The sequence below is a fragment of the Heptranchias perlo genome, chromosome 7 (assembly GCF_035084215.1).
Source record: "Heptranchias perlo isolate sHepPer1 chromosome 7, sHepPer1.hap1, whole genome shotgun sequence".
Taxonomy (NCBI): domain Eukaryota; kingdom Metazoa; phylum Chordata; class Chondrichthyes; order Hexanchiformes; family Hexanchidae; genus Heptranchias; species Heptranchias perlo.
Window position 1 is genome coordinate 52306293 of NC_090331.1, and position 12781 is coordinate 52319073.

At 42.1% G+C, this 12781-nt stretch overlaps 1 protein-coding gene across 14 annotated transcripts in view; it reads left to right on the forward strand.

Moving 5' to 3' along the window:
- The window catches only part of LOC137323713 (ferroportin-like), a 79989-nt gene that overhangs the window by 15103 nt on the left and 52105 nt on the right, over window positions 1-12781 (forward strand). For 9 of the 14 annotated variants that reach the window (XM_067987538.1, XM_067987540.1, XM_067987542.1 and 6 more), the window contains exons 2-4: window positions 5444-5565; window positions 5680-5842; window positions 6302-6430. In XM_067987538.1, coding sequence (XP_067843639.1) covers window positions 5707-5842; window positions 6302-6430 — 265 coding nt within the window. In that variant the 5' untranslated portion in view covers window positions 5444-5565; window positions 5680-5706. Of the gene's footprint in view, window positions 1-5443; window positions 5566-5679; window positions 5843-6301; window positions 6431-8623; window positions 8822-9160; window positions 9182-9555; window positions 9622-12781 lie in introns of those variants that run through there. The other 5 variants (XM_067987547.1, XM_067987550.1, XM_067987549.1 and 2 more) reach the window with 5 other exon arrangements.

A 12781-nucleotide genomic window follows, 5' to 3' on the forward strand; every position in this document is an offset into this window, starting at 1 on the left:
GGCAGGGCCTCAGTATGATATCTCATCCAAAAGTCTGCACCTCTGACAATGTAGTAGTCCTTCAGTACTGCACTGAAGTGTCTGCCTAGGTTATATGCACAAGTCCTGGAGGGGGATCTTAAATCATCAATCTTCTGACTCAGGCACGAGAATACTACTACTGATCAAAAAATCATCATCATAGGTATAGCACACATTAGCTATAGAGGAAATTATCTCCCCAACCCCCTCACTAAAGCATAAAATGTTGTATTTAATTAATTTGCCTACATAACAACTGTCCAAAAGTCTTTCATTGTGTGGAACACAGTGAGACATTTTGAAGTAATAAAATGCTGTACAAATGGAAGTAATGAGGGGCATAGATAAGGTCGATAGTCAAAATCTTTTCCCAAAGGTAGGGGAGTCTATAACGAGGGGGCACAGATTTAAGGTGAGAGGGGAGAGATACAAAAGGATCCAGAGGGGCAATTTTTTCACTCAAAGGGTGGTGAGTGTCTGGAACGAGCTGCCAGAGGCAGTAGTAGAGGCGGGTACAATTTTGTCTTTTAAAAAGCATTTGGACAGTTACATGGGGAAGATGGGTATCGAGGGATATGGGCCAAGTGCAGGCAATTGGGACTAGCTTAGTGGTATAAACTGGGCGACATGGACATGTTGGGCCGAAGGGCCTGTTTCCATGTTGTAACTTCTATGAATTATTTTTCAGTCAATGACCAATTAACTGCTTGGTTACAAGTTAGATATACCCTGGCTCTATTGGCTCCTGGGAAACTGGCAGCTCAAATTCACTGAATTTGAGCTCTTGATATGTGGTGTAACCGTTATACACTTGTTCAATGCTCTGGCAAACCAGGATAAATGAAAGCCAATACTCCATGCAGATTTCTGTACAGCATACCCTGTAACCTGCTGCGTTATATTTCTAGCCCAGGTTCTGTTCTGAAATGCTCCCCGGGAGTGCATCGTTATCTGACACAATAAAGTCATCAACATGATGCCATTTACCACAAGCAGCAAAATGTTTCAAATCATCAATTTGGTTGTGTCCCAAAATGAGTTGATTTCCAGGGCTAGCATTAATTGGGGGCTAGAAATGCTGACCATCCAAGCAAAAGAGTGGCACAGCGTTCCGAAACACCATGACACAGATCGGCAAAATATGGTCACTCCTTGGGTGATTTACCCTCAGATCTTGGCCACCACTGCTATTGAGCTAGTCACTTGGAATTGCATGAGGATGATCAGTGGTGACAAGACCTTTCATTTACCTCTCTACTGTGCCTGATATGTCAAACAGTACCTTTTCTGATGGAATGTTTGAGATATTTACCAGCTGGGAGCAGGACCTCATGCACTTGTGTAAGTACATGTAGGCAGACCTGTCCCCTGGAGCGTAGAGTCAAATTTACAGTCAGGCAGTATACGCAGGAAGATCTGTGATTGCTAGCTACAGTACAATTGCAGCCTTCGTTCCTATATGACATTCTTGATACACAGAGATGATGTTTGTCTTTTTTCATTCTGACAGTAGCTATGTTATAAATGACTAATTCAATAAAAAGATAACACAGAAAAAAGTGCTGTGCATTTCTGAATTTTGTAAAACCCACTGCTCTTAAAATGTTTCCCATTATCAATTGAGATATTTTTGTGATTAAAAGATTGTACCAGTGACTGTACATACAGCAGATGAGATCCCTAATGAACATATCTCTAAAAATCTGAAGTAAACTGGATCTTTTATAGAAAGGACTGTCTCAATTTCATTGCACTTTAAATTTGATTGACACAGAGAGCCTGAAATTCTGGGATTTTTTGGAGGTAAAAATGGTGTAGTTCTGGCATGGGGCCTGGAATTTAGACTGTAAATCAAATACAGCGGGGTTACGCCTGTTCTAAAATACATGCTAAATTCTGGTGGAACTGACTGCTCGGAGAAGATGTGCACACCACCAAAGTGGCGCATGTATGACAATATAATGAGGGCAAAAACTGCTGCTCTAGAGAAAACACCAGAATTGCACCTGACTTAAGTCTGTAAAAAGAAGAGTAAGTTACCTGCATGAGTTGTCAAACCAGAAAATGGTTGAGTTTACAAGCTTTGATTGCCCACAATCTTTTGTCTGAAATATCAGCTTTGACAGGAACGATCAGAAAAATCTTATTTTGTCAGCTGTGCAAATAAAAAAGGATTCTGCAAACTGCATCTTCTGTCATAGAGCCCTTACTATGGGGTTCACTATGACCATTCTCATATGTCCTTATGACAGGAGCAGGAAGAAGAAGAAATGAGAGAGGTTTGCAGGATTAGGCTACCCAAAAACAGAAGAGCACCCTTCCACCAGAGTCTACAGACTGCCACTCCCCCAAGAATGTGTCAGAAGAGATCTGCTGAAGGAGGCAACAGTGCATTAAGGACACAGAAGGAACTGTGTCCCATTGCAAACCGATCTCCAAACCCCCTCTCAAACAGAAAACAAAGAACAAACATTCCTTACAACACTGGACTTAATATCACAAAGTGGTTCTACTGGGCACAGATATAGTTACGAAAGGTGGTTCTTTTTATCACTGCTTTTCCTAAACCTATCTTGGTACTGTGCTTGAGGACTGGGGATTCCAGATGTCCTTGTCTGCACTGCAGTATTGTGAGCCTCTTGGGACCGAAGTGGCCCTCATCTCAGAGCTTCTGAGTTTTGGGACAACTCTTCTGCAGGCTCTGTCACTGCAGGTACAGGGGTAGTCTGGTCCTGTAGCCTGCCACCAATATGAGGAGGATGGCTGGAAAAGTAACATGAGCTGTTACCTAGAGAAAAGGTGGCATCATGAAGGCGGGCTCTAGCCACGCAATCTGTGCTAGGTTCTGGATCTGAGTGGCAACTGATCAACAGTAGGGCAGACTTGATGGTATCAGATCCTGCAGACCGTGAGTGATGGTGCCCAAATCTTTCAGAAGTCGGTTGCCATTATTCTCTTTAAATGATTCCCCAAGATCTGAAGGCTAGTGGTCAAAGCATCCATGTTGGTGCACTGACTGGTGTTAGGGCGGACAGATGCATATCTTTCTGGTGCCACCGTACATTCCAGGTAGCACTGCATTATGTTGAATCCTCATATCGGCACTGATGATGGAAATGGATTCCACGGAGACCTCTGCCATCTAATCTCAGGTTCTCCAAGATCACTCTCAGTGCCTTTATGTGAGTGTAATGTTCATTCAGCATTCCTTTTAGAGCAGGATTGTAAAGAACTGAGTCCACAGGTTCTACAGCCAAGGGTTGACGTCTGTGGAGAGAGGTTAGGAGAAATTTCTTTACAGAGAGGGTTGTTAGGACATGGTATGCTTTGCTACAGGGAGTAGTTGAGGCAGCGACCATTGCTTTTAAAGGAAGTTTGGATAAATATTTGAAGCAAAGAAAGATAGAAGGCTATAACTAGAGTACAGGGATTGGGAGTAGTTTTGGATAGCTTTAGCAAAAAGTCAGCACAGACACAATGGCCCCCTATTGTGATGTAAAGCTCTATGGTTCTGTCTACATCCCCTGAAGTGGATTTCTCTAGGCTGGTGAGTAAAAGAAATGGTGAATGACGATGTGGGAGAGGATGTGGCTGGTTGCGCCGAGGTGGAAGGGTACACAGCTCTTTCTTCCTCCTCAGTAGCATCTTGTTTTGGATTTTCTGGAGGAAAAGAAAATGAAGAGATGTTATAATGTTATTTAGCTACCGTAGCAGTTCTTCTGTAACTTAGGAAGATCATTTTTCTGGCTAGTGTGTTTGTGCTCCCAAAGCATTATACAATCAAGCTGCAAATTGGCCCTCCTACATCTCCATCCCCAACCCCAAGAGGTTTGGCGGCATGGCTCCTTGGGATTTCCAAGGCTTTTTCTCATAAGGGGTCAGAGGTCTATTGTTGGTGGACCACTTCCCATGGACAATCTTCGCCTGTGAGAGAGAAGAAGGCAGTGAAGGCTGGGCAGGGTCTTTTGTTACAACGGTTTGATACATGAGGTTATTTCAGGAACAAAATCAATAAAGAACATGTGTGGCGAGTTATGACACACTTTGAGGGAAGGGGTTTTGGAGGCAGCAGATGACACAGGATGGGAGAGTGGTTCAGAGTGCAGTCCTAGAACACGGTGAAAGTAATGAAGGAGTGTCACACATATAAAGAGATTGCAAGGCAGGGTCAGGTGAGCAAGTAGCTTACCTTGGCTGCTCTGATGAGGTAATTAAACATCCTCCTATACTGCAAAGGAGTCCTGGGAGTCAAGGAGTTGGCATGAGCGAAAGCCATACATGTGCATAGTCCACCCAAGTGCATAAACAACTTTCAGGGCAATCTGAGATGAGTTTTAGCCTAGGCTGCTGGAAGTCATGAAAAGGCGGATTTGCTGGACCAAATGCAAACAGCACTTCAAAAATGCTGATATTCGCAAAAAAAAACAGTTGGCCTTTAAACCCCAAGAACGGTCAGGTTGGGGGCAGGTGGGAGTTGAAAATAGTTGTTTTTTTGGGTCGCAATCGCAAAATTTTTGAACTTTGCATTCCCAGCAGGAAGCCTGTAATTTTACACGCCGACGTTAAACCCGGAAATAAAGCTGTGTTGCGGTAGCGACCCAAAAGTCAACTATTTTCAACTCCCACCCGCCCCCAACCCACCCGTTTTTGGGGTTTAAAATCACCCCCCAGATTCTGGACAGGACAAAAGCTAGATAAAAATAACTAAGAAAACCACTGATCCAAAGTTATGTTGTTTAAGGCTTGAACTGATCGGTGATATTTTGTTTCGTCATCACTACCATCACCATGTAACTGGCATACATACACGTACAAAACGGCGATTAAACATTCTAAAACCAATTTCAAATAAAATATGATGATAACAAGTAGATGCCCTCCTCTCTTCCCAAATCTAGTTGAAGTTTTATATTTGCCATAAAGTTAAAAGTGCTTTGTTTGGACACCTGGCTGCTCGTTGTACTAGAAGGCAATGAAAGCCTATTTGGAAGAATCTAAGGACAATATTTAATGTTGGTATTTTGGCTGATGATCAACATCTCCAAGATTATTAACTAAATCTCAGCAAGTGTCTCCATTAGAGGTAGTGCTGCTAACAATCCAAAGGACATGTACCCTGGGTTTTCATGTTCTTCCTAATTAAGTAATGAGGTATCATTGCTGGCACGCCCAGTGCATTATGAGCGATTTGCCTGGAGTAAATTATACTAACAAGCTGACCTTGCTTTATCCGGCAAGAACAGCTCATTTGTGTGCAGGCACATGTAGTGCCTGGACAGCACTGGCGCAGTACAGTACCACATTATTGGCCCTATGTTATCACAGCTTAATTGTTTTGTCTCTAAGGGATTCAATTTGCTCTGAGCACACTCTTTGTGTATTAAATAAGTTTAAAAAAATGTTTTTTTTATTGCATCTGCAGGAACACAGTACAGAACATTGCACATTCTACATTACAACCAATAGACAATTGAACAGCCAATCATAAAAGACCTGCAATAATGGTGCTGAATCAAGCTTTAACTCCTCCCCCTTAATAATCAGGTAAGTGCTATAAATAATGCTAAGTTCATCAATTCAACTGTGGAGCACACAAATTAGAATGTTGATGGAGGGAGGAATACTTGGAAAGATAACTTTACTGATGACATTCTTCAGATTATTGTGGACAGTCAATTGCCCTCTATGGGTCAGAAGAGCAGCCCACCACCAAACAGAGAGTTCAGCAGTTGTAGAAAGCAATCAAGTAGCAGTCTCAACAATCCAAGGCACTTGGTAGATGTGCAGAAGAAGATATCAGATTTGAAGAAATGTAGACAAGGTAGATAATGAGTGCCAATTATTTTACATTGCTGTATATAGATGTGAGTGCCAATTATCTAACTGGTAGAAATGCCTATCCAGAGAACTTAAAAAATGAGTCAGATTTGACAAAATAGTTTCAAACAAGAGTATTGCCCATCCCTAGAAACTGAATGGCTTGCTAGGTCACTTCAGAGGGCAGTTAAAAGAGTCAACCACATTGGTCTTGGACTGGAGTCACATATAGACCAGACCCGGTAAGGACGGCAGGTTTCCTTCCCTAAAGGGCATTAGTGAACCAGGTGGGTTTTTACGACAGTCCAAACAGCTTCATGGTCGCTTTTACTAAAAACAGTTATTTTATTTCCAGATTTTTAAAACTGAGTTAAATTCTCAAATTGCCATGGTGGGATTTGAAACAATAATATGCATAACAATGTCTATATACTCTCTCTGTATCATTATCTTATTTTTACAGAAAGGTCACTAGCCTGGAGGAAGAATCCAGTACTCGGGAACATCACATCCACACCACCTGAAGCAGGTGCCAATTTGGAGGGCATTACTGAGCCTAATGAAACAACACAGGGTGAATTACTGATTATAGGTGAGGAATGAGTAGAAGTAGTGCTTGAAGAAAGGCTGGTTGTTACTTTTGCAGATGTACAGTATGATGTGGGCTCTGCAGAGTCAGTACATGACTCCAACCCCATGCATTCACTGATGAAATGAAAGAGTCTGCACAAGTGTGAAACGGTGAACAAGTCACTTGCCTATTTACATAAGATGAATCAAGCTGGCCTGTTTAGAATTGCCCATTGTACCACCCAGTTGGGCAGTGCCATATAGCAAGAGCTGCCTGATTTACAGAATGCTATTGATGTATATATTAATGGCATCTGCAGAGAGATTTCAGGCATACATGTGCAAACAAAGTTGGAGCACCTCAAGGAAAGGTTCTATTGGTGTTGAGATACACAGTCCAAGGTGCGATAAAAGGATAGATTGGATGATCGTGTTAACATACAAGGGACAACCATCAAGGAGGAATTGAGCACCCTTACACATCATCACTGAATCAGTGTTTTTGGCTTCTGCGTTCTCCTTCTGTCAATCCAGAAACTGCATTGCATAGCTGCAATGGACTATAGTATGCTGCTTAAAGAAATTAAGGCCTAGAAATTCGTTGACGCCGCATCCGTTTTACAGGCATAAAATGGGCGCCGCAGTGTCCAACATGGCGGGAAACATGCATGCGCTCATTCCGTGCCTGAAGTGCATTGCCCGCCATATTGAATTGGGCTGCTCCGTTGGTGTTTAGGACACACGCCTGAATCATTTAAAACGCTGATTAAAATATTTAAATAATAGTCCTACGCATGTTGTAGGACCCTTTTGTGAAAATGGTCTGCCCCAGAAGAAAAAAGGTCTCCCTCCTCCTATCCACTGCCTCCAGTGCTGCATCAAAGAACTTGGGTGCCCTCTCTGGACCTCTTGCAGCCATTTCTTTCAGTACAAGCATCCCTGCTGTCTGCAGCCAGAATGCACCTCCCCTTTAAGAGATATTGGCTGCATTTAAGTGGCATCAGTAAAGCTCGATTTCCCGCTCCCCCAAACAGGTGAGCAGCCAATGAGTAGTGTGGGTAGCGCTAGCTGCACAACTGGCTCACGATAATGAGCTGCCAACACCAATTTAACGTGGTCCCGGCGACCAGGTGAACAGGTGCGTGTAACACGTGTCCCGCCTTTAATCGAATTGCTAGGCCTATGTGCTTGAATAGCTAGTTAAACAGCATTCTTGTAGGTGCTTTTAGATTGGCCATGCAGTTGTTTGTCTTAATACACGCTAAAGTACCCAAGCTTCCAGAAGCTGCACAGAGTAATTAGTGCAATATAAAAGCGTGGAAATAAAGGGCAAAAAAAATTAACTCCTGTTTAATGCACTATTAAATTTCACTTTTCTCCATATCTGTTAATGTGTTTTTTTCTTTCTTTTTGATTATGAAGAGTGGCCATAATCAGTAAAATAATCAGAAGACAGGTGATGGAGTAATAAAAGGACTGTCAGGTTGGGACCACTTATGAGATTGTTAGTAACACTAATGACACTGGACCTAGGTTACAGGCCTGAAATGAAAGTTCCCATAATAAAGTCTTGCTTCCAAAATCTGTACGAATCAGTTGTTTTCTTTAATTGTTATATACGAAGCGTCCACTAGGTGAGTACTACATTACAAAAGACATTATAAATTTTCATCACAATGTCACTCAATTCAGATTGCGATCTAGCACACCAGACTTTGGTGTGAAATTAGTCTTGGAAAGTTCAATTAAAATTAATGTTAAATCATTGTTTAAGAAATTTTAATTAAAGCTTTGCCCTTGATTCTTACAGAAAATACATTGGATCCTTTTATTCAATAATGCAATTAGCAGTGTAGTCATGTAATAAAATGTAATTAAAAAGAGCTTAGGCTCTACACTCTAGGAAATTTGTCATATTTTGCAGTAATTTCATTTCAATTAGGCAAACTATAGCTGATTTCACAACATTAAAGGCAGGTATGGACAATTATGCTTGAAAATCACATTGTCTAGAATTTCATGATTAAATATTAATTTTCTGAAGGTAGACTTTCGTGTGTTTATGGTTCAGCTATTTACTGGGTAAACTCACTGAACCCATCAAGAGGTCCAAGTACTTTTTTCTTAAAGAAAGAACATGTATGGAGAGTACTTTCAATATTCACCAGATAGATCAGGTTAATTCATTACTGACCCCTGCCTCACAGTAGACATTGCTATTTTCATTGGACTTTTCCCTCCACATGGAGAACTACTATTTTGGGTTTTGACTCTCTGGAGGGAGCTGTTCGATTAACATCAGTTACAGCAGCATCAGTAAGAGCTCCAAATGGAATTCCATGGATGCCAATCAGCAGACTCCTAGCTGAGAGGGAAAATCCAATACCAGTTGGATTGTGAATATATCCAGTTGGTAAGATTTTGTTTTTAGCTACAATGGTAGCTTGGATCTCAGTATTGTAGTGTATTCTGGGTAGATTGATATAATTGTCACCAGCTTGTACTTTGTAGTTTTGCTGTAAAATCTCCCAGAATTTTTTGGCTGATAAACAAACAAGAAAAGTATTTTTTGTGTGCCAATATTCTGTGGAACGTTCTGTAGTACATTGATAGAATAGAAACCAGCTGCAGTGATATCATCCTTCCCAGAATGTGTTGCATCAAGGAAAGGCATTAATGTAACCCTAGGGGTAACAAATTCAGTGATACAAGAGGATTTCTCCAGAGTGTGGCAGCATATGATTCAAAACATTTAACCAAGGATGTTGTTTGAGTAAGCAATTGAAATGTAATATTTTTGAGAGTATGAAGTTTATTTTTGTATTTTAAATTATTTTTGCATATCTTTAATAGTGACATTTTATTGTAGACTTGTTGCTGGTGCTTGTTAAAGTTAGATTTTTTGGACAGTTGCCATTCTGAACGTCATTAAGACCAGCATAATAGATGCAAATAATGTTAAAAACCCTGTCCTATGAATTGATCAGATAGAAGAAAGATTTGCCTGATTTCTAGCTTGGTAAAGCACATGCCCCTTAAGTCTTGTCTATGGCTAGTAGCTGTGTTTCCCTGATTGAGTTCACATAATAGGATACCTGCAGGTGAAGAAGCTCTTCACGCTCAAGTTAATGTTTCTATTTTCTCTAGGAATCAAACCTGTGGTCAGGGGGAAACCCGGCCAAGTTACAGGGCTACAATGAAAAGCAATTCAAAGTAGGTGGTGCTCCAGCCCCCTTGCCTGACGTCTGTTCCCATAGTTCAATACCCTGTCTTTTCCCCTTCGTCTCCCCCCCTCCTTTCATTGCCTCCCCCTCCCTTTCACTTATAACCAATCCTCACAAGCTGCATCCTCCCCTATCCCTTCATTCCTGTTATTTCTCCTGTCCCTTCATGCCTATTCCTCCCTGTTACAAATTTTGGGTCTGTCTTAGATATTCCTCCAACTTTAGCAGCACTGATCACTCCTGAAAATGGACCTCGCATCCCTTACTTTCAGCAGTTTGCCCAAACTACCCAATATCTAGTACTATCATAGCATAACCTGGAGGAGATGTAACAATGATTGACTGCCTTGATATATGGACTGGTTATAGTGATACTCGCTCTTCTCCAATCTTCCAAAAGGCCGACTATTTAACACTTTAGTAAGAAGAGGCTAGAAACAAATGGTTAAACTGCTTTATTTTAGTCAGGAAGTGAACATACAGTATAATGGTTATATCAAATCTCATCTTACTTCAACTTAACTTCAGTCCCTCCTTGTAAATAATAAACTATGCCACCCTGTCCTGGTTAGCGGGCTGAGAAATACTTGCTTTCTGATTCAAAGTCAAGTTAGCCCTGACACAGAATCAGACTTTGGACCTGATTGGCTCTCTTCTTCAGGTAGACTAACCTAGGACTTCCCTGCCTCTCTCAGCAGCCCATACTAATTGAACTTGAACATGTGGGTCCTTATTTTTTTGTGGCCTCTCTGGAGTTTGATCTCTGATTTCTTCCTTGTCCTGTAGTTGACCAGTACAGATGTCAAATAAATGGGCCACCACCCACCGAAGAGCATGGACCCAAAATTCAATTTTTTTGAGCAAAAGTGGTGTAATTTTGGCATAGGGGATCGGAATTTGGGGTGTAAGACAGATACATCAGAGTTACAATCATTTTAAAATACACCCTAAATTCTAGTAGATGTGGCTGCTGGCAGAAGACGTGCCGGTACAGTGAAACGGCAAATGACTCATTAAATCAAGTGAGTCAGATGGAAAAAAAAGTTAGATGCAACAAATATGATTCTATGATTCATGGTCACGTCTGTTTATACCACTGCGTTGGAAATAAGGTAATTCGTTATTGTCACCGACAGGAAGTGGGAAGACAGTGCTCATCCAACCCTTTGTCTGGAATGTGTAATTTGATCCAGTCTGCCGTAGAGTAATTCAAGTTCTCTGCAATGTATAATTTGATCCAGTCATTGTCAGGCAGGCTACAGAGTTCAGACAAGGCACAGCGCTAACACTACTGATTTCAGAGAACGCACAGTGCTAACACTACTGCGTTCAGAGAACACACAGCACTAACACTACCGTGTTCAGAGAACGCACAGCGCTAACACTACTGCGTTCAGAGAACACACAGCACTAACACTACCGTGTTCAGAGAACGCACAGCGCTAACACTACTGCGTTCAGAGAACACAGCACTAACACTACTGTGTTCAGAGAACACACAGCGCTAACACTACCATGTTCAGAGAATGTACAGCGCTAACACTACTGAGTTCAGAGAACACACAGCCCTAACACTACCATGTTCAGAGAATGTACAGCGCTAACACTACTGAGTTCAGAGAACACACAGCCCTAACACTACCATGTTCAGAGAACACACAGCCCTAACACTACCGCATTCAGAGAACATACAGCGCTAACACTACCGATTCCAGAGAACGCACAGTGCTAATGCTACCGCGTTCAGAGAACACACAGCACTAACACTACTGAGTTCAGAGAACACACAGCGCTAACACTACCAAGTTCAGAGAACATAAGAACATAAGCAATAGGAGCAGGAGTAACCCATAAGACCCCTCGAGCCTGCTTCGCCAATCAGTAAGATCATGGCTGATCTTCTACCTTAACTCCACTTTCCTGCTCTATCCCCATACCCCTTGATTCCCTTAGTGTCCAAAAATCTATCGATCTCAATCTCGAACATATTCAATGACTGAGCATCCACAGCCCTCTGGAGCAGAGAATTCCAAAGATTCACAACCCTCTGAGTGAAGAAATTTTTCCTCATCTCGGACCTAAATGGCCGACCTCTTATCTTGAGACCATGACCCCTAATTCTAGACTCTCCAGCCAGGGGAAACAAGCTCTCAGCATCTACCATGTCAACGCATAGCGCTGTCACTACCGAGTTCAGAGAATACATAGCACTAACATTCTGGAGTTTAGAGAATGCACAGCTCCAGCTTAAGATATTGCACAGTGTCTTTTGGAATACAGGCGATTGTTGTTGGGAATTGCAGCTGTGGAGTAGAAGGCAATGCTGCTGTTCGTTGGCCCTATATCTGTGCCATCTCTCCTGCAACTCCGTGTTTGAACCTCTTCAAAAAAAAGATCATAAGATAATAATGGTTGAGCAAGGCCATTTTGATCATCTTGAATCAAGTGTTGATCCCTCTTTGTGTGAAGAATGATTTCTTGATATCATTCCTACATTTGAATCTATGTTGTTTTCTCTTACACTAGCGATCCTCCTTGTGGCTTTTTTCTGCACTGGCCACAGCACATCAGTTGTTCTCTTGTGTCTCAGTGATCAGCTTTGCACAAGGGAGTCAAGGTGTGGTCTGTGTGGCAGACTGCTCACAGCTTCCTCTGACATAAAGACCTGGACTTTCCTTATGAAAACCGCCCACTTCTGGGTGGTGGTCTGGCAAGTGAAGTGGGGCTGGGCACTTTGTCCAAAACTCCGCACCCGAACTGGCTACCTCGATTTCTGCCATGATTTCTCTTCCATGGCCCTTGTGTGGCCCTGATCATTCTTCTGGTGGGTGCACTACCTGGGGGGTGGAATTGCTAAATTCAAACACACGGGCAGCAACTGTTGCCACTACAGAAGTGACAACAGCTCTTATACCCTCCTCCTAATGTCTGGCTGGTGGCTACTTTGATCTCCTGGACTGCCATAGGAATAGGAGTAGGCCCTCAAGCCTGTTACGCCATTCAATTAGATCATGGTTGATCTGAATCTTAACTCCATTTACCTGCCTTGTTTACATATCCCTTAATACACTTGCCTAACAAAAACCTAGCAATCTCAGTATTGAAATTTTCAATTGACTTAGCCTCAACAGCTTTTTGGAGGAGAGAGT